The following is a 23247-nucleotide window of genomic DNA, read 5'->3' as shown; positions in this document are numbered from 1 at the left end:
GTTTCCATGGCAGAGCAGCCGCACACAATCCTAAGATCCCCATGTGCAATGCCAAGCATCGGCAGTAGTGGTGTAAAGCTCACCACCATTAGACTCTAGAGCAGTGGAAACGTGTTCTCTGGATAGATAAATCCAGTGCGGTCGGTGCCATTTAAGATGAGGGAGGACAAAAAACTTTTCTTGAGCATGTTTTACAGTACATTACAGTTTTTAATAGGACCGATGGTAAAGGCAAATTACCCACTCCCTGCCGGCTCCTTACAAGGCACCCGACCTTCGTCCTCGATATCTCCGTCTGTTTCTCTTGCGAATGACAGGGATGAGGACCTTGTCGGTTGTCTGAAGAAAATCCCTCATGTCCGACTCGTTAAATAAATAATTGTCTATCAATACGAGGTGAGTAATCGCTGTCCTGATTTCTAGAAGCTCTTTTCGGTCATAAGTGACTGTGGCAGAAACATTGTGTACGAAATAAGTTACAAAGAACACGAAAAGACACACACAATAGCACAATTGGTTAGGTGACAGTAAAACGGTAGCCTTTCTCTCCTTTCTCTCCATAATGTTTTTGCCACCATCTCTTATGACCGAAAAGAGTTCTAGAAATCATGACAGCGATTACTCCAAGCACGCAGGGCCAGACGGATTACCAGGACGTGTACTCCGAGCATGCGCTAACCAACTGGCATGTGTCTTTACTGACATTTTCAACCGCTCCCTGTCTGAGTCTGTAATACCAACATGTTTCAGGCAGACCACCATAGTCCCGGTGCCCAAGAACACTAAGGTAACCTGACTAAATGACCACCGACCCAGAGCACTCATGGCTGTAGCCATGAAGTGCTTTGAAAGGCTGGTCATGGCCAACATCAGCACCATTATCCCATAAACCATAGACCCATATCAATTTGTATACAGCCCCAACAGATCCACAGATGATGCAATCTCTATTGCACTCCACACTGCCCTTTCATACCTCGACATAAGGAACACCTATGTGAGAATGCTATTCATTGAGTACAGCTCAGTGTTCAATACCATGGTGCCCTCAAAGCTCATCACTAACCTAAAGACCCTGGGACTAAACACCTCCCTCTGCAACTGGATCCTGGACTTCCTGACGGGCCACCCCCAGGTGGTAAGGGTAGGTAACAACACATCCACCACGCTGATCCTCAAAACAGGGCCCCTCAGGGGTGCGTGCTCAGTCCCCTCCTGTACTCTCTGTTCACTCATGATTGCATGGCCAGGCACATCTCCAACATCATCATTACATTTTCTGATGACACAACAGTGGTAGGCCTGATCACTGACAATGATGAGACAGCCTATAGGGAGGAGGTCAGTGACCTTGTCGTGTGGTGCCAGGACAACAACCTCTCCCTCAATGTGATCAAGACAAAGGAGATGATTGTGGACTACAGGAAAAGGAGCACCGAGCACGCCCCCATTTTCATCGACGGGGCTGTAGTGGAGCAGGTTGAGAGCTTCAAGTTCCTTGGTGTCCACATCAGCAACAAAATATCATGGTCCAAGCACACCAAGACAATTGTGAAGAGGGCACCACAAAACCTTTTCCCCCTCAGGGGACTGAAAAGATTTGGCATGGGTACTCAGATCTTCAAAAAGTTCTACAGCTGCACCATCGAGAGCATGCATCACTGTCTCTCAAACATCTCAAGGATGATCAATGGAAACAAGATGCACCTGAACTCAATTTCGAGTGTCATAGCAAAGGGCCTGAATACTTATGTAAATGTGATATTTAATTTTTTCATGTTTAATCCATTTGCAAAAATGTCTAAAAAACAGTTTTTGCTTTTTCATTATGGGGTATTGTGTGCAGATTGCTGAGGATTTGTTTTTATTTAATCAGCTTTAAAATATGGCTGTAATGTAACAAAATGTGGAAAAAGGAATGTGGTCTGAATACTTTCCGAAGGCACTGTACATAAACAAACAATCGAGTTTCAGGAGATGTATCGCCACTCACTACCCTCAGAAGAGGTCAGGTTTACAAACTGCTTCTCACCTTATGGTTATACAGACTGGTTTCTCAGAGACAGCAGTGACTTACTTCAGATTTATGTGTAACCACGTGTGGAACATTGGAATTTAGATATTAACTCTGCGTTTGGACCCTTGGGTTATGGACAGGGGTGTACTGGCCTTCTGGCATTTCAGGCAAATGCCATACGGGCTGGTCCATTTTTAGCCCAGCGGGCCTGTCAAACTTTATTTGTACTTGTGCAAAATTATCATTAACTGGATAATAATTGGGGCCTCAAGGAAATGAATTGGCCAGTTTCGGGGCCTTGAGGAAGAATAGGCCGGGTTTTAGATTTTTGGTCCCAGTCTGCCCCTGGTTATGGATGAAGGTCTACATGGTTCTATGAATACAGGGACTGAAGGTCCAACAGTAGGAAAGCAGCCATCTTTGTTCATCAGTGGTTCAGTACATAGAATCATAGAAAATAGTAGTACTGGTTCATTAGATACGGAAATTCTTATTTTTCTCTGTCCCCCCCCCCCCCCCCCACAGACACAAACACAGACACAAGCACACTACAAATTGAGGAGAGCACAGGGTCAGCCGCAGTGTAGCATGTTAGGAGCTAGGTAGGCCCAGGACTCAAACCTTTGGGCTACCATCATTGTGTATGCATGGGGTGAATGGGTCATATAAACTCAGCAAAAAAATTATTTACTCTCACTGTCAACTGTGTTTATTTTCAGCAAACTTAACATGTGTAAATATTTCTATGAACATAAGATTCAACAACTGAGACATAAACTGAACAAGTTCCACCGACATGTGACAAACAGCAATGGAACAATGTGTCCCTGAACAAAGGGGGTCAAAATCAAAAGTAACAGTAAGTATCTGGTGTGGCCACCAGCTGCATTAAGTACTGCAGTGCATCTCCTCCTCATGGACTGCACCAGATTTGCCAGTTCTTGCTGTGAGATGTTACCCCACTCTTTCACCAAGGCACCTGCAAGTTCCCGGACATTTCTGGGGGGAATGGCCCTAGCCCTCACCCTCTGATCCAAGAGGTCCAGACATACTCAATGGGATTGCGATCCGGGCTCTTCGCTGGCCATGGCAGGACACTGACATTCCTTTCTTGCAGGAAATCATGCACAGAACGAGCAGTATGGTTGGTGGCATTGTCATGCTGCAGGGTCATGTCAGGATGAGCCTGCAGGAAGGATACCACATGAGGGAGGAGGATGTCTTCCCTGTAATGCACAACGTTGAGATTGCCTGCAATGACAAGCTCAGTCCGATGATGTTGTGACACACCGCCCCAGACCATGACGGACCCTCCACCTCCAAATCGATCCCTCTCCAGAGTACAGGCCTCGGTGTAATGCTCATTCCTTCGACGGTTAACGCAAATCCGACCATCACCCCCGGTGAGACAAAACCTCGACTCGTCAGTGAAGAGCCCTTTTTGCCAGTCCTGTCTGGTCCACCGACGGTGAGTTTGTGCCCATAGGCGACATTTGTTGCCAGTGATGTCTGGTGAGGACCTGTCTTACAACAGGCCAACAAACACCTCAGTCCAGCCTCTCTCAACCTATTGTGGACAGTCTGAGCACTGATGGAGGGATTGTGTGTTCCTGGTGTAACTCGGGCAGTTGTTGTTGCCATTCTGTACCTGTCCCGCAGGCGTGATATTCAGATGTACCGATCATGTGCAGGTGTTGTTACATGTGTTCTGCCACTGCAAGGACGATCAGCTGTCCATACTGTCTCCCTGTATCGCTGTATCGCTGTCTTAGGTGTCTCACAGTCTTAGGTGTCTCTGCAGTCCTCATGCCTCCTTGCAGCATGCCTAAGGCACGTTCACACAGATAAGCAGGGACCCTGGGCATCTTTCTTTTGGTGTTTTTCAGAGTCAGTAGAAAGGCCTCTTTAGTGTCCTAAGTTTTCATAACTGTGACCTTAATTGCCTAAGCTGTTAGTGTCTTAATGACCGTTCCACAGGTGCATGTTCATTAATTGTTCATGGTTCATTGAACAAGCATGGGAAACAGTGTTTAAACCCTTTACTATGAAGATCTGATAAGTTATTTGGATTTGAACTAATTATCTTTGAAAGACAGGGTCCTGAAAAAGGGATGTTTATTTTTTTGCTGAGTTTTATACTGCAGTGTTGGAGACAACAACAACAACAGGAGAAGTCTGTTTCTCCCATATCTTGAAGAGACATTTGATAAATATAATTTCTGTTTACATCAAATCAAATCAAATCAAATTTTATTTGTCACATACACATGGTTAGCAGATGTTAATGCGAGTGTAGCGAAATGCTTGTGCTTCCAGTTCCGACAATGCAGTAATAACCAACAAGTAATCTAACTAACAATTCCAAAACTAATTTCTTATACACAGTGTAAGGGGATAAAGAATATGTACGTAAAGATATGAATGAGTGATGGTGCAGAGCAGCATAGGCAAGATACAGTAGATGGTATCGAGTACAGTATATACATATGAGATGAGTATGTATATACGTATACATATGAGATGAATAATGTAGGGTATGTAAACCTTATATTAGGTAGCATTGTTTAAAGTAGCTAGTGAGATATTTTACATCCTTTCCCATCAATTCCCATTATTGAAGTGGCTGGAGTTGAGTCAGTGTGTTGGCAGCAGCCACTCAATGTTAGTGGTTGCTGTTTAACAGTCTGATGGCCTTGAGATAGAAGCTGTTTTTCAGTCTCTCGGTCCCAGCTTTGATGCACCTGTACTGACCTCGCCTTCTGGATGATAGCAGGGTGAACAGGCAGTGGCTCGGGTGGGTGTTGTCCTTGATGATCTTTATGGCCTTCCTGTAACATCGGGTGGTGTACGTGTCCTGGAGGGCAGGTAGTTTGCTCCCAGTGATAAGTTGTGCAGACCTACCTACCCTCTGGAGAGCCTTACGGTTGTGGGCGGAGCAGTTGCCGTACCAGGCGGTGATACAGCCCGCCAGGGTGCTCTCGATTGTGCATCTGTAGAAGTTTGTGAGTGCTTTTGGTGACAAGCCGAATTTCTTCAGCCTCCTGAGGTTGAAGAGGCGCTGCTGCGCCTTCTTCACAATGCTGTCTGTGTGAGTCTGTCTGTGTGTACTATGAGCAAATCTGGTAAGGTGTCTAATATCTTTGCTATCATACACTGTTGTTCACCTGCCTTAATCTAATTTTCTAAAAGAAAGATTAAAGCACTTAAGCAGAGCTAGGTTTTCAATTTTCTTAGCAATCTTCCCAGGCAAAAGATCGTAGGGCGGTGTGACTAGAACACACACACATACACTACCGTTCAAAAGTTTGGTGTCACTTAGAAATGTCCTTGTTTTTGAAAGAAAACCACATTTTTTGTCCATTAAAATAACATCAAATTGATCAGAAATACAGTGTAGACATGGTTAATGTTGTAAATGACTATTGTAGCTGTAAACGGCTGATTTTTAATGCAATATCTAAATAGGCATATTGAGGTCCATTATCAGCAACCATCACTCCTGTGTTCCAATGGAACGTTGGGCTAGCTAATCCAAGTGTATCATTTTAAAAGGCTAATTAATCATTAAAAAATCATTGTTAGCACAGCTGAAAACTGTTGTTGTGATTAAAGAAGCAATAAAACTAGCCTTCTTTAGACTAGACAGCGTTTGTGGGTTCAGTTACAGGATCAAAATGGCCAGAAACAAAGAACTTTCTTCTGAAAGTTGTCAGTCTATTCTTGTTCTGAGAAATGAAGGCTTTTCCATGCGAAAAATTGCCAAGAAACTGAAGATCTCGTACAACGCTGTGTACTACTCCCTTCACAGAACGACGCAAACTGGCCCTAACCAGAATAGAAAGAGGAGTGGGAGGCCCCGGTGCACCACTGAGCAAAGGACAAGTACATTGGAGTGTCTAGTTTGAGAAACAGACTCCTCACAAGTCCTCAACTGGCAGCTTCATTAAATAGTACCCGCGCAGACACTGGACAGAAGAACTCCGCCTAGAAGGCCAGCATCCCGGAGTCCCCTCTTCACCGTTGATGTTGAGACTGGTGATTTGCGGGTACTATTTAATAAGTGACCCCAAACATTTGAATAGTAGTGTACACACACACAGAACACACACACACATGTCACCAAAGAACTGATTAAAACATTGTTTTTCAATGAAGGTCTACAGTAACCTCAACAGCACCATGGTGTAGCCAGAGGACAACTATTTCACATCTTCCTCTGGTTATATGGACTTCAGTACAAAACATAGGAGGCTTGTGATTCTCACCCCCTTCCATAGACTTACAGATTCAATTATGACAACTTCCGGAGGATGTTCTCCAACCTATCAGAGCTCTTGCAGTATGTAACATCTTGTCCATCTAGTACTGAAAGCATATGCTACAGCTAGCTAGCACTGCATTGCATAAAGCAGTGTTTCACAAACTCTGTCCTGGGGACCCCAAGGGACGCACTTTTTTGTTTTTTTGCCCAGCACTACACAGCTGATTCAAATGATCAAAGCTTAATGTTGAGTTGATTATTTAAATCAGCTGTGTGGTGCTAGGGCAAAAAAACAAACCGAGTTTGGGAAACACTGGCATAAAATGTGTTGAATAGTTGACTCAAGGTGTAACGGCTTTCGTCTGGTGGATGAGAAGCGGACCAAAATACAGCGTGGTGGTTATTCATGTTCTTTAATAAATGAACTAGACATGAAATAACGAACAAAACAAAGACCCAACGTGAAAACCTATACAGCCTATCGGGTGAACACAAACACAGAGACAGGAACAATCACACACGAAATACTCAAAGAATATGGCTGCCTAAATATGGTTCCCAATCAGAGACAATGATAAACACTTGCCTCTGATTGAGAACCACTCCAGACAGCCATAGACTATGCTAGATACCCCCACTAAGCCACACACCCAACAACACCCCAAGATAAAACACACCACAATAAACCCATGTCACACCCCGGCCTGACCAAATAAATAAAGACAAACACAATATACTACGACAAGGGTGTGACAGAACCCCCCCCCCCCTAAGGTGTGGACTCCCGGACGCACACCAAAACCATAGGGGAGGGTCTGGGTGGGCGTCTGTCCATGGTGGCGGCTCCGGCGCAGGACGTGGACCCCACTCTATCAATGTCTTAGTCCCTCCTCCTCGCGTCCTTACATAGTCCACCCTCACCGCCGACCATGGCCTAGTAGTCCTCACCCAGAACCCCACTGGACTGAGGGACAGCTGGGGACTGAGGGGCAGCTCGGGACTGAGGCAGCTCGGGACTGAGGGGAAGCTCGGGACTGAGGGGAAGCTCGGGACTGAGGGGAAGCTCGGGACTGAGGGGAAGCTCAGCACTGAGGGGAAGCCCAGCACTGAGAGGAAGCCCAGCACTGAGAGGAAGCTCAGCACTGAGAGGAAGCTCAGCACTGAGAGGAAGCTCAGGCAGGTAGTTGGATCTGGCAGATCCTGGCTGGCTGGCGGTTCTGGCAGATCCTGGCTGACTGGCGGATCTGGAAGATCCTGGCTGACTGGCGGATCTGGAAGAGTCTGGCTGACTGGCGGATCTGGAAGAGTCTGGTTAACTGGCAGATCTGGAAGAGTCTGGCTGACTGGCGGATCTGGAAGAGTCTTGCTGACTGGCGGATCTGGAAGAGTCTGGCTGACTGGCGGATCTGGAAGAGTCTGGCTGACTGCCGGATCTGGAAGAGTCTGGCTGACTAGCGGATCCTGGCAAACTGACTGCTCTGGCTGCTCCATGCTGACTGGCAGCTCTGGCTGCTCCACGCTGACTGGCGGCTCTGGCTGCTCCATGCAGACTGGCAGCTCTGGCGGCTTCTTGCAGACTGGCAGTTTTGGCGGCTTCTTGCAGACTGGCAGCTCTGGCTGCTCCATGCAGACTTGCAGCTCTGGCAGCTCCTTGCAGACTGGCAGCTCCTTGCAGACTGGCAGCTCCTTGCAGACTGACAGCTCCTTGCAGACTGACAGCTCCTTGCAGACTGACAGTTCTGGCTGCTCCATGCAGACTGGCAGCTCTGGCTGTTCCATGAAGACTGACAGCTCTGCCTGCTCCATGCAGACTGACAGCTCTGGCTGCTCCATGCAGACTGGCAGCTCTGGCTGCTCCATGCAGGCTGGCAGCTCTGGCTGCTCCATGCAGGCTGGCAGCTCTGGCTGCGCTAAACAGGCAGGAGACTCCGGCAGCGCTGTAGAGGCGGAAGGCTCTGGCAGTGCTAAACAGGCGCGAGATTCCAGCAGCGCAGGAGAGGAGGAAGGCTCTGGCTGCACTGAACAGGTGGGAGACTCTGGCAGCGCTGTAGAGGAGGAAGGCTCTGGCTGCGCTGAACAGGCGGGAGACTCCGGCAGCGCAGGAGAGGAGAAAGTCTCCGGCAGCGCTGAACAGGCCGGAAACTCCGGCAGCGCAGGAGAGGAGGAAGGCTCCGGCAGCGCTGGAGAGGCGAGGCGCACTGTAGGCCTGATGCGTGGTGCTGGCACTGGTGGTACTGGGCCGAGGACACGCACAGGAAGCCTGGTGCGGGGAGCTGCCACCGGAGGGCTGGTGTGTGGAGGTGGCACAGGATGGGCTAGACCGTGAAGGCGTACTGAGATCTTGAGAGCAGTGCTGGCACAGGACGTGCAAGGCTAGGGAGGTGCACAGGAGGCCTGGTGCGTGAGGCTGGCACCATCTTCACCAGCCGACTAACACGCACCTCAGGACGAGTATGGAGCGCTGACCCAGGTGCGATCAAATCCCCACAACGCTCCGTCGGGCGAATTCCATGCTTAAAGCACCAACACAGCAACTCCCTCATTTCTCTTTCCTCCAATCTCCCCATTAACTCCTTCACAGCCTCTGCTTCGCTCACCTCCAACACCGGCTCTGGTTCTGGTCTCCTCCTTGGCTCCTCACAATAAACAGGGACAGTTGGCTCAGGTCTGACTCCTGACTCTGCCACACTCTCCCTGAGCCTCCCCCAAGAAATTTTTGGGGCTGACTCTCGGGCTTCCATCCGCGTCGCCGTGCTGCCTCCTCATACCGGCGCCTCTTCGCTTTCACCGCCTCCAGTTCTTCTTTGGGGCGGCGATATTCTCCAGGCTGAGCCCAGGGTCCTTCTCCGTCCAATTCATCCTCCCATGTCCATTCCTCTATTTGTTGCTCCTGCTGTTGCTGTTGACTGTTACCACGCCGCTTGGTCCTGTTGTGGTGGGTGATTCTGTAACGGCTTTCGTCTGGTGGATGAGAAGCAGACCAAAATGCAGCGTGGTGGTTATTCATGTTCTTTGATAAATGAACTAGACATGAAATAACGAACAAAACAAAGAACGAACGTGAAAACCTATACAGCCTATCTGGTGAACACAAACACAGAGACAGGAACAATCACACACGAAATACTCAAAGAATATGGCTGCCTAAATATGGTTCCCAATCAGAGACAACGATAAACACCTGCCTCTGATTGAGAACCACTCCAGACAGCCATAGACTATGCTAGATACCCCCACTAAGCCACACACCCAACACCTAACAACACCCCAAGACAAAACACACCACAATAAACCCATGTCACACCCCGGCCTGACCAAATAAATAAAGACAAACACAATATACTACGACCAAGGCGTGACACAAAGAGAGAGAAAGACAATAGTTGAACAGATTTGAACAAAATAATGTGCCGAAATAAAGGAGATGCAGCAGAGAAAGAGAGCGAGAGAGCGAGAGAGAGAGAGAGAGAGATTTCTGTTAGCTTGCTTTCTATGGCTAACCAACACGCCAACTCTTCCAAGTCAAGGTAAGCTTTCAATTTTATTAATGTATTGACATTGGGGCCACCGGTGTAACTGCTAAACTGCTTGCTGCACACTTTACTGTGTGATTGTACACATGGATTGGATTGTGGGTATACTAACACCAGAGATGTGCAGTATTCTGTTGCATGTATTTGAAATACATATTTTAATTACTTCTGAGTATTTGTTATGTTGTGTTACACTAGGCTAAACTACACTCCACTGTATTTTGTAACAAGATACTTTCGAAAGCTGTCATTTGTATTTTCGACATACAAATTCTTTATAGCATTTCACAGTTTTGTGGCCCCCTTTCACCCTACATTGGTCTCAAAAATCTGATGGCACTATGGTATGATAAGAGCTTCTACTAAATGTACTAAATGCAAATGTAAATGTCAAAATGAACAATTGCAAAGCATGCTTAGTATAACTCTAATGAGCTCTGCCCCGAAAACAAGGGCAATGACAATGACAATGTTCATTTTCACATGTATTTACATTTTGGTAATTTAGCAGATGCTCTTAGCCAGATTGACAGTGTATTCAACTAAGTTAGATAAACAACAACATATCACAGTCACAGCAAGAAGTTTCTGTAACCCTTCATGAGGATGTTGTTGCTGTTTGCAGGCCATTTGCAAATGTATTATTTGTGTTTTAAAATGCAAATTGAATGTATTGGAATTCAAAACAATACTTTGCAAAAGCATTTTAGATTTTATTTTGATCCTCTTTAGGGTATTTTGAAGTTCTATTTTGTAATTGTCATTTCATTGGCTATAAAGTTAATATGGTCACAACGATGTAGGTTGTGTAGTGGTTAGCGGTTATGGTATGAAGGTTTAGCTTGGAGAGATTTATGCGCCTGATCACAGACAGCTAGTTTGTTGTGCACTGAAGTCCACAAGCGAAGGGAAAAGGTGAGAGGAGGAGAGCACGTGGCTGCATTGAAAGTGAACCGTGTGTGCAGGTGATCAGCGGTGTATTCATTCCGCTGATTCTGTTGCAAAACATTTTTTTGCAAATGAAACGAAATGGGACCTACCTGAATTTGTCCAATAGAAACTCTTGTTTAATGATTACACTCAGCTAGATGCAGGCAAGAGTATGCAAGGTGGTATTGAATGGGTCACTGTCTGTCACCTTCATTACTAAGTCAAGTTGTCTCTTGACCTGTGCACCTACTTTTTAAACTTAAATCATAGGCTAGGTTGCAGAAACGTCATGATGGGTATAGGGAAAATGTGAGTATCATGTAGTATTCTAAACCTATCGATGTTACATTGACCTGGGTGAATGGAATATGAATGACATGGAATATGAATGATATGCTGTAATAGAAATAAGGCCTTGCTCATAAAAAAATCATCCTCCCTAACATTTAACAGCACGAGCTGTCACTGACACACAAACACACACACACACACACACACACACACACACACACACACACACACACACACACACACACACACACACACACACACACACAAGGGTTAGTTTGGAGCTTGGGGTTTTGGCCCTTTGTTTTTGTCACTTCCGTATTCCCTATTCTGCACATCCTATTGGCACACAGCTCTGCCTATGACTGTTCCACTGCAGCTTTGGTACTGTCTGCGAGGAATAGGAACCGCCCCTCTCACCAAAATGTGCTTAAGGCTTACTTTTCACAACAGAAGTACTATTGTAAGAGGTATTTGGGCATATCCTGTGAACGAGAAACCTGGCTATCTTGAACTATATGTTACATGTGGTATTTAGTTAGTCACTGTGAAGTCAGCTTTTATTGTGACTGGAACGCTTGGTATTGGAGCAGAATACAGCCCATGAAGTCGGCATTTCCCATTGATGTAAACAAACCCCTTACACACTACACCACAGTAAATATGCAACGTGAGTCATTGGATCTATAAAATGATACAAGGTATGACTTGTTTGATATGGTTTAGAGACAATGAATTGCTTATTCCAATTAGCCATACATTCAAAATATTAGGCTCAGATTTTTCGTTAGGAGACAAGAAACAGGCCACATTCCTCAAAATCTATGACAGGATTTTGTAAATTTGAACTGGGGAAGTAAACCACAAACTCGATTATAGCTATTAAATCACATAAGATTACATTTTGTTTACCTTTGTTAATCCCATGTATGTATACGCGTCAGCTCAATAAATATTGGGTCTGAAACCGAAAAGAAACATATTCAAATTTTGCCCATATACAAATTTTGTTCTAAAAGTTATTCAGTCATTCAAAATGCTTTTTAAACATTCTAAACGGATACTTTACGATGTATTTGCTGTGTTGATATGTTTCTGTAAATCGAAATCAACTGTAGAAGGAGGATTATATTTTAAAGTGGGCCTATAGAGTAGACTACTATTTTTAAAGAGGATCTTTACAAAGCTGTTGCATTTCTTTCTAGGATCAAATATAATTCTCGAATGAAACAGCTATTGATTAAACTTACACACATTTGAATTTTGAATCTATTCTCTCAAATCAGTGTCAAATCTTCTGGATTGTCAATTCCAAAAATATCACGAAAATATAGGCCTATTGGTGTCTGAATTTTTCGTATCCTACTGCCTAAATGGCTAGTCCTTAAGTGAAGTTATTTTAAAACATTTTTTCCTCCTTGTTGCTTATTAAAAATAAGTGTCCGTGCAATTAACAATTATCTGAAAGCGTTGACTGACCGTGCGGCTTTTGTGTATACTTTTAACAGAGGGTTGACATTCTCGTTTAGGTTTAGTGTACCTGCTGTAAACTTTATTGGTGGTATAAACGGAGCTTGCCGTTTCCGGAAACACAGTGTTTCTCTTTTTATAATGTGCAATGTCGACTCGTCCGGCTACACGGGTTCACCCAGCCCAAACTGCTACACCCAGTATGCATGTACAAGATGCAACTTGCCTCAGTGTATGTATATCATTTATTTATATCTTAATCATAGCTGTGGAATTCAAAATATGATCTATCTTTATCATATATCATAGAGAGACTAAATGATTGCCTACTTTGTCTATGCTCAAAGACAGGATTCGACCGATTTGAATGACAATAGGAAGACAGCACATTTGGGCATGAACTAGGCTATTACAACAGAAACATGGAAAATGTCGTAGGGCTAAAACATTGAATCAAATATTCAAAAGGAATAGGCTAGTAGACCTACAAAACAAACATGTTTTTCTCCGATATCAAGGCGTATTCTTTTGAATAGCACTAGTAATTTATTTGAAGTGTCACAACATCTGGGCTTGATCTTCCCTCGTCGCTCATCTTAATTCTAACCTTTTTTAAATGACAGTATCCTAATGAAAGAGGTTTGGCGACACTGATTTTGCTGAAATATATCTAGCCCTGTCGGATTTGCAGTTGTGCGATTTATTGCAACGTTCTGTCTAACTTTTTCTGTCTAACTTTTGCAATTAATCTTTAAAGCTTTCCACGCATATATTATGTGTGTTGTTGGTGGATGAAAGGCTTAAATCAAACTCTTGGTGGGGGAAATCTGTGACATTTAGACTGTTTTCAGTGTTCCTGAGAATATTAAAAAACGATAGGTTATTGTTTTCACACTACATAGGTCGTTGTCAAATAGCGCGGTTCCTTTCGAGGTATGATGCCTATTGTTTCTCAACGTTGCTGACAATAACTGAAGGTGAACTGTTTCTATAACCACATATTTTCTATACGGGTTTTTTCAACCAAATTATAATAGAAATGTCGTCACAGTGTCGTTTCTGTAAATATGAAGTATTGTAGGCCTGCTCACATCTTTGAAAATATAGAGGAATCGAAAGAATTGAATCTGAGCATACACATTCATTCTAGTAGGCCTATGTTCTTATTATATTGTAGATGATGATGGTTGAGCGGAAAATTGACTCAAAGGATCTCTATTCACCTAGTGTGTGTGTGTGTGTGTGTGTGTGTGTGTGTGTGTGTGTGTGTGTGTGTGTGTGTGTGTGTGTGTGTGTGTGTGTGTGTGTGTGTGTGTGTGTGTGTGTGTGTGTGTGTGTGTGTGTGTGTGTGTGTGTGTGTGTGTGTGTGTGTGTGTTATTCATGGACAACAGTCATATTGGTGGATCAATTGAGATATTGATAGATAAAGTAACATATGGGGGAATGCTGTCATATCATTGCTTTCGTTTTGTTCTTTATAAAAACCAATATTTAGGCCTAGAGAATTGTATCCTCAAGAAGGAGAGAGACAAATTCTAGGGTGTGCAACACATTCCTAGTTGTTTAGGGGAGAAATTTACAGCTGAGTAATAAAAGTTTACGACTCAATCCATTCAGGGATTGGTTGCAGCGAGCCACGTGTCACACCCGCTCTGTGAACATGAACTTTATGCCTTTGTCTATTCCTCGGACCTCACGTAATATCAGCAGCTCTCTCAGCAGGGGCATAGAAATTATTTCGCCAATAGCGTATTTTCCTAGAGTATAGATTATACAATAGTTTAGCTTTTTGATATGGAACGCGTTTCGTCTAGGCTCCATCCCCTTCCCGACGTGCTCCTGCATGCTTCGCGGTCAGAAATGGCTTCACCACAGTCACCGTCTCTACCAGCCCCTGTCTAGAGTACACCCCAGAGGAAGAACAACCCAACGGTTGCAGAAAGAGAGATAGAGAAAGAGAAAGCAGCGGACTGTAAATTACGCGGTGTTTACCTAATTGTTAAAGTCAGCGTTTTGCTCTTCCATCAATTGGCAGATTTGGGGACGTTTGCTACTCCCGGTGTAGCGGTGTAGAGGTCTATTCGTCAGCATCACCCCCATACCTTTCCGATGGGCCGGCGAGCTTGCGTCACCGTCACTATAGACAACCGGGAGAACGCAGACGCGGGTAAGAAAGCGGTTCCTTCCGTGATCCTTCCTCACTGGCTTGACTGTTAATGAACTAAACCGTATCTGTGAGAAGGGGGATTTGAGACGTTATGCCATACATGTTATATGGGGTCAGATATCCTAAATGAGGGCAAAGACATTGAATATGAATGCTATTGATCAAATCAAAGTGTATTTGTCTCGTGCGCCGAACACAACAGGTGTAGGTAGACCTTACAGTGAAAAGCTTGATTTTGTGTAGTTTGGGTGTTCGTGACCTGACCTGTAGGCTATTGTAACCTCCGTTATTTCTATATGCCTATAGTATGCTACCTCCAAACTTTGACAGTGCGCTGTTCAGAAAATCACTGATACACCATCGAGAATTAGATTTAATCATCAATTGTTCTAAGGTTTGGTTTGTATATCGAAGGTAGCTTGCCCTGAGTGACTTAATAATGTGAGATTATCTACTGGGGAGGGGGGGGCGTGTTGATTTGTGCTAAACAGTTTTCATCTTTGTTTTCCATTCTTCCAGATTATTTATATATTACATTGAACCGTGTTTTGGGCCCTCCCCATTGGTCTTAGTGGCCTTTCAGATGATCTATTCTAATTGCTGACTGCATATGTAATTATCCATAGGCAACATTAGTTGCAAAAAAAGATGGGTCAGAGTATATATATCTAATCAATGTGAAAAGTCAATGTTAGATCTTGTAGTATTATACTATGTTACACGCACACGCACGCACGCACACACACACACAAACAAACACAATACTGTTGTTCACTGATACTAACAGTGCCCCCTTGTGCCCACCTCTTCCACAGCGGAGTTGAGAGGTTGTGTGGGGGGAGTGATGGGGTTGGTGACCGTTGGTCGGTGGTTGGTAGTTATGCAGGCTATATGCCACATTAGTGCGGAGACAGTTTAATACATAAATGAAATATGGGGATAGAAAGATGTCTGAACATGTCATCGGGCTCCCGATTGGCTCCCGAGTGGCGCAGCATTCTAAGGCACTGCCAGAGGAGTCACTATAGACCCTGGTTCGATTCCAGGCTGTATCACAACCGGCCGTGATTGGGAGTCCCATAGGGCGGCGAACAATTGGCCCAGCGTCGTCCGGGTTAGGATACACCCGGGTACACCACTGGTTAGGCCATAATTGTGAACAATAATTTGTTCTTAACTGACTTCCTTAGTTAAATCAAAATTAAAAAATAGTCAGGCACGAAGCTTGGAACATCTTCTGAAATATTTCAACTGTCACGTGTGGCATGGGAACCATGTTGAATTGATGTCTGTACTGTGAGATGGCTTAAACCTGTTATTTTCTCATACAATAATGAAAACAGCTGTACACAACAAATGTAAAACAATTGAATTATATTTATTGGAGGAACACCAGCAACAGCAAACATGGTCAAAATCATAACTATAAATCATAATCACAATAATCATCATGATCATATTTCACAACAACAATAATTTGCACACATAGGGCAAGATCTTTTATTCAGAAATCCATGCTTAACTAGCCTAGAACTTGCGCGTCGATCGGATTGCTAAGGTTTATTTACGAGCTTTGTTACGCTTTATATACGATATTTTACGCATGAACATCATCATTGTTGGATTCGCCAATAGTGTATAATGCGGTGAATGGGACGTAGGCCCTTTCCTGTGCATATTTTGTTAAATATGGCAGACACGTGTACATTCATTTACACAAAATTAACATTGAATGCATGTTTAGTGATGGCAAAGCTGTGAAAGTGTGTGTCTGTCTGTGGGGGGCGGGGGGGAGGGTACATATTGTGTATTTAACTACATTTTTCACTATAAGTTAGGCTATAGCCTAAAGTAAAAACATTAGCTGGCAAAAATGCGTATTTGATTTTTCCAAATCACTTCAGATATTGTGTGAGGCTAATTGAAATGAGACGAAGTGAATAGGCCTGTCGCAGGTGCGTTTGAATCGTACGAGCACCTCAATGAGATTTTGCTGCAGGTCATTGTGCGGGAACCTTTTTCCAATGGTTTCTTTTTGCACTTTGTCGCGTGGGGTACACCTTTTGCAGCTCTTCAGGTTATCCTTGAATGAGAGAGAAAGAGATCAGTAAAATGAAACACAGAAGTCATGTGCTGCCAATATGCGAAACATGTTTCCCCAATCCATCGTGACTAACGTTGCACTTCAAAACCTTCTTACAATAACGAGTGACCCAACTCAATCGTAAAAATCCTACGAATTTAGAATTTTCCAGATGTAAGTTTTCAGATACATAGGCCTCCACAAACACGCAAATTAAGAAGGAAATAAATTATGATTTTATGCTTTGATACACATGAAAATAATGGGCATACCAAATGCGTGCAGTGTATTTTTTCCTGGGGTTTTGAAACTTGCAATAGGACCAAGCGCTGTTCATTCAAACTTTTTAATGACTAATAAACATTGCTATTGAATCATAAATCAATTTTACAAGAAGATATTTGCTTATTAACATGATTTACGATGTGTTATTTTTTTTGTTGGTCTCCTTAAAACAGCCTAGTCTCTGATTAGCGTAGGGCGTAACATGAATGAAGAATAGCGCCTCGACCTAATTTGTAAATTGTCCGGAAAAGGTGAACATCATTTTATAAAAGTTTGTTCAGAGCCAGCAATGAGTATGAATTCCTCATGGTCAAGTAAGAGAAAGCTGATACGAAAACATTGCTTCCCAACCCACATGATCGACACATGTTCATCTCTGCTTCAAATTGTTAAACGTGGCAAACTGAACACTGTAGGCTAATGTAGCCCAGATATTATGTGTTAGCCTATGTTGTTACAGCTTCATATGTACACAAATTATAATTCAACCCAGTGCAGTGATGGGCTAGGCTACCATTATTAGGCCTAATTGGATTGTTCTGGAATTTCTACAACTCCTGATAATGATAATAATAATAACATTGTGTTTGGTCAAAAATAGTATTATTGTTAGTAGTAGTAGCAGTAGTAGTAGTAGTCGTCGTAGTAGTATTATAGTTAGCTACACGCATAGGGGTAGTCATAAAGTGCAACAGTGCAGATGTTCTTCTTCAAAGAAATAAAAGAATTACGGGCCAAACGGTCTCTTTCCTCTCTGCTTCAAAAGCTGAGATGAGTCCACGTCATTTGTCTTGAGGGCTGCCAAAACACTTATGCCTACAGCTCTTTCTCCCAGCTCACATCACTATATCGCATACCAACAGCTCTTGTGAATTATGCAATGGAACTACTACAAACTCCATGATATGAAAGTACAAATAATCATAGTGGCTTTATAAACAACCATGTTGAATAAGGGATAAAACTAAGATGTTGTAGCCTACAGAGAGGTATAAAACGTGAAATACCAAAGAGAGCATATAGCGTATAGTCAAATAGTCACTGTGGTTCGCTCTCAGTCATCTCATCCGTCACAGTTGACAACACGTTGAAGTACGTGATGGTGATACGTTATGAATATTGCTGATTTCAGAAGCGCGCTCGGCTATATGGTTCTCATCAAGTGCTAGAAACCCATACTTATTTTTGGCTTAGTTGAGTGTCGGAGGAGAATCGTAATTCTATTCGCAGAATGGGGATACAATTTATGTAGGCTGGTGAAATGCAATGTTGTGAGCATAAGGAAAGCATCTTCACTACATAGAACATTTCAAGTGAAGGATATAGGCATGGGCCTATATACCTAGTTTCTGAGAGTTATGACGCACTTTCAACTGACTTAAATGTTGTCAAATGGTTAACACCATAATACACATGTAATAATGTTTACAATGAGGCCTACAGATTTTTTTTTGGTTTTCCTATTTGGTTTTCCTATTTGTGTCATTTTTGTCAGTCTGCGGATGTAAACATATGGCGGTTAATCCAGTGGGAAGCCTTTATTGCACAACAGACGTCCTCGTCTTTCTTTCCGTTCTAGCTTTTATTGCCTGTTTTAGAACCGACAACAGAAGCCCAGCAAAATAGACCTACTATGTGCAAGTTAAAGATTCGTTTTATTGTAGACTGCATAGGCCTACGCGTAGACATCCCCTTGTCAAATACATACGTATGTCCTACCTTTGTGGTTTCGATAATGTGAATTATGTCATTGTTTTCAATACTAGACGTTGTTACTATAGATTATTGAGAGAAAAAAAATCTGATCTTTGGCTTATATCGTTCTTTAACCAACGTGTTATTATCGAATAGCTTGACGGTTGTTTGAACAATCAAATTAATCAATCTGAATGGATTTACATGCAGCTGTGTGTTGACGCTGAAGATAGTGGCAAAAGGGTTTGCAGTAGGCTATTGTTGACTGGGTTTTTCCACACATGGAGAACAAAAGGATTCAATGTGGAATATTCATTTTTGGAATAATAGTTTTGTCGAGTTTGTACCTCAAATTGAGTAGCCTACCTTATAGAAAGAAGACCACTTTTTTATCCAGGTTGTCATTCATTGATAAATTACTCTTGTCAGTCATTTTAGACAATAGGATACCTAACGTTTCCACAGCTGACTCACGCACGAGCATATGTCCCAGGCCCCCATAACACACAATTATAGCCAACTCACATAACTTATATTTAACGCAATTTGGCACTAAACAAATACCTAACTCTACATTTCTAAGATGGGATTGTATCCGTAAAGATATCGCCTACCATCGCAATAACAGTGCTTTGTGGATACATATCCTCTGACGTAGCCTGATCAATTCTCTCCTCACGGTTGATTGCTGGGTTTTCAGGAAAAGTGTTCTAAACGGTTACCATTTAGGCTAGTAACTTCAAATACAATTAAACACTATTCTCTTTTTATTTACATTGTTATTCTTCTTGCGTTTATAATCCAACGCATTCGTTTCAGAGGCTCAGGATTTATCGTTATGTAGGCTATACACAGAGTTATTTGTTGGTGAGCTGAGAAACTTCACTTGGTTTTATTGCCCTTCACAGAAGAGACCCTAAACGCATTCTTATCACCACCGCCCTTCCCCCTAGCAATCGGAATTACCCGTTAAGAGCCGAGGCACGATAATTACCTTCAAGTCATGTAATGCTAATTCATACACGATGTAAAACATTGAAAGAATGTGAAAAATTCTTGCCCAGCAAAAACACAAGAACCAACAGAGCACGCGAGCTTTATGAGAGCGCTACCACTACATAAACATCTGATTTGGATACAACCTACACTGAATATGTACACAGCGGCGAGGACAAACGATACATTATCTTACATATTACATTGTACTCTTTATTGGCTTTCACAATTTTCAAATATGTGCGTGCGAACTACATTGTCCTTGTGTGTAAGTGTGTTACACACACACGGGCACTCTCTCTCACACACACGCCATGCCACATAAGCAGATAAAACAGATGTAGAGGTATCCATTTATTTATCCCATTCATAAACGTACATAAAAAAACTAAAATGCCAATTAAGTGACGGGATTATTCTGGTTCTGGACAGCAGTTTGATATTGCAGACATATACACGTCACTTATATATTTATATTGACTTGTTTTCTTGCTCAGTGTGGAATGTCCAACTAACTTAATGCATGCGTTGCTATGCCCCACTAACTTAATGCATTCGTTTTCTGGCTGCATTTTTAGAGCTATAGCTGGTTAGCTAAAAGCTACAGTTTCCTTGCTCTCAATTGGTGGAGAATGGTCAGCTGACATTGTCATATTGCCTCTCTCTAGAGCTAAGCGATCAGCTATAACACTCGGGTTTGTGAGTCTTACCGGAGATTGGAAATTAATAATATTGAAACCTCAAGCAACCGTCTATTTATACAAGCAGTGAAAGGGTGAAAGGAAGGTTTTGCAAAGGTGTGTGAGCAGCCAGCAACATATCCAGAATAAGGGAAAGGGAAAGGGGGAGCTACTGAGAGGGGAAAGTGGAGAAAAAAAGACTGATTAAAAGAAGTGCGGAGAGTTGAAGAAGAAGGGTTGCAGGCAAGGTATGAATTCGTATTTCGCAAACCCGTCACTCTCCTGCCATTTATCCGGTGGTCAAGATGTTTTGCCAAGCGTGCCACTAAATTCCACCACTTATGACACAGTGAGACATTTTTCGTCGTATGGGGCTGCTGTGACCCAGAATCGGATATACGCAAATCCTTTCTATTCTCCCCAAGACAATGTTGTTTTTGGGCCGAGCCGGGCATCCTATGAGTATCATGGATCTAATGTGTTTCTTCAAGACAAGGATGGAGGTCTTGCCAGTTGCAGACAAACAACAAGCATGGGACTGAATGCACAAAACCACATTGCTCAGGAGTACAGTTTGGATCAAGCCAGAGGTGGATCGCAGGAGCAGAAAGCTAACGTCCAGATATACCCGTGGATGCAGCGAATGAACTCTCACAGCGGTGAGTTTTACTACAACAAATAAATTAAGTAAATGAGCCAGTTTCACGATATATCTTAGAACAGAGCCTCTTCGTTTTTATGGCCCCATAAAACATCATTGTATCGTCTCGCCCTGTAGAAGGCCTCTTTTCTGAGTGTGCGTAACTATTCCAACAGTTTCCCAAAATAACGATGATATATTTAACTATTATACATTTAGTTTAAACTATTTGCATAGGCTATGTATATTTTACAAACAGATATTGGACATGCAGATTAAGTCTCATGCATGGTTTGGAGAATCGTGTTTATTTTACTGCATGCCATATGCGTTTCTACCCTGACCTGAGATAGGCTATTTTCTACATGAATTGCTCCCATCACATTGTCAGTACCTTTGTCATTATGTTTAATCTAGATTATGGCAATTGCATCAATTTATGTCAGAACAATTCACATAAATGGCTTGACATAGAAATGTAATCCAGTACATTATGATTTCTTCTCTCTGCACAGGAGTTGGATATGGGTCAGACAGACGCAGAGGACGCCAGATATACTCCCGTTACCAAACACTGGAACTGGAGAAGGAGTTCCATTTCAACCGCTATCTAACCAGACGTAGACGTATCGAAATAGCAAACGCCCTTTGTTTGACAGAACGTCAGATCAAAATTTGGTTCCAGAATCGTCGCATGAAATGGAAGAAAGAGAGCAGCCTGACGTCGACGGTGACGGGAAGTGAATCGACAGGAGCCACGGCGGAGAAGGAACGAGACGGCGTGGAAGAGGAGAAAGAGGAGGAAAAGAAAGAGAAAGAATGAAAGACATTTTCAAACGAAATCACGAAACTCCACTAAACTACCTAGCCATTCAAAGACCACAAACTCCCCTGCATGATATTATTCTGCTATTTGTCCCTCTCTCTCACAAACTCGTAGCCTTCGCGCGCGTAAAAACATGCAATATTCTGCCATTCGGATCATTTTAGGCTGGTAAAAGCATATAGTTAACTGATAGCTGTTTACTTCTGGTGGCATAATGTCCTTTGTCATAGTCATGCTATTTGTGTTGTGAAATGTGAAACATTCATAATTTCTCTCCAGAATTGCGCCATTTACACTGTAAAATATATCGTTCGGATTACTTCAGTCAATTAACATAGGTCAGTGTTGGGGATGGTTTACAAACACAATAAGGCATAAGCATTTCAAATGTGAAGGACATGCTCAGGCATACTTATTTCGTTTGTGTTAATGTACTTGAATCTTTACATTCCCATGAATCCCATCGCGATATGACTCCTGCAAATATCCTGAAAGCTCTCACGGGGTGAACTACACTACCTAAATTGTAGATATGCCTGTATATATTCTATGTATTCCCATATATACTCTGTGAGGGCTTTGTGTGCGTTATGCTGCTTAAACGGATGTTCTCTTAACGTTGCACTTACCACTTTTTGGCATAATAACCGTTTATGGTTACCCAAGACTACCTAATAAAAAGGGAGAAATGATACAAGAGGAATCAATCACGTTGTTTAAGGTTGTGAATTTATGTTTTGTGTATCATTGAATAAAACGTTTTCAAAACAGTTCCGTCCGTGTGGTATGTAAATCCACAATAGACTAAGTGGACACCTGAGTGACTTTACGTCATATCAATATAATCCAGAGAAGACATACGGTCTTTTGCTCAAGCTGTGTGTTTGATTGGTCATTCGTCAAGGTATCTCATGTATGAATAACCTGTTACTTGACACATTACGGTTTAAGAAAGCACCCGTATTGTTTTTAGTCATATAGCCTATCCAATTTCCAAATTAAGTTGGAATTGAAACCAATTTGGCAAACCAAAAATAATAAACGTGACCACAAGCCAGGAAAATATGATATTGTGCTATAAAAGCTGATAGCTGGTAAAACATTTAGTCTATCGGCTTTGGTGACTGTTTATTCTGCGCAATACATTTTCATACAGACACGTTGGGCACGTGGACCTATATGGACTCCTGGGATGACTATAAAACTACATTTAAACCAAATTAAGACAAATCTTAATATAATAATGGCTCCTCGAATAGCAAACAGTTAATTTATTGTTATTATTATTATTATTACTATTACTATTATAGCCTACTATAGAGCATTTTACGTTTTTATTGCTTAACAATCACGTCATTGCTCGATCAGTGTTGCT

At 42.7% G+C, this 23247-nt stretch overlaps 2 protein-coding genes across 2 annotated transcripts in view; both read left to right on the top strand.

Annotated features, from left to right (window-relative positions):
- Window positions 1-23247, top strand: part of LOC135528452 (homeobox protein Hox-C3a-like) — a 77191-nt gene that overhangs the window by 19474 nt on the left and 34470 nt on the right. The gene's annotated exons all lie outside the window — the stretch shown is intronic.
- On the top strand, window positions 20327-22710 carry LOC135528449 (homeobox protein Hox-C6a-like). Its single transcript, XM_064957540.1, has 2 exons — window positions 20327-21065; window positions 21562-22710. Exons 1-2 carry the CDS (start codon window positions 20657-20659, stop codon window positions 21867-21869), a joined length of 717 nt encoding a protein of 238 aa, XP_064813612.1. The 5' UTR covers window positions 20327-20656; the 3' UTR covers window positions 21870-22710.

The sequence above is a fragment of the Oncorhynchus masou genome, chromosome 33 (assembly GCF_036934945.1).
Source record: "Oncorhynchus masou masou isolate Uvic2021 chromosome 33, UVic_Omas_1.1, whole genome shotgun sequence".
Taxonomy (NCBI): Eukaryota; Metazoa; Chordata; class Actinopteri; order Salmoniformes; family Salmonidae; genus Oncorhynchus; species Oncorhynchus masou.
Note: the sequence above shows the minus strand (reverse complement) of the source record. Positions and strands in the feature narration are given on the sequence as shown.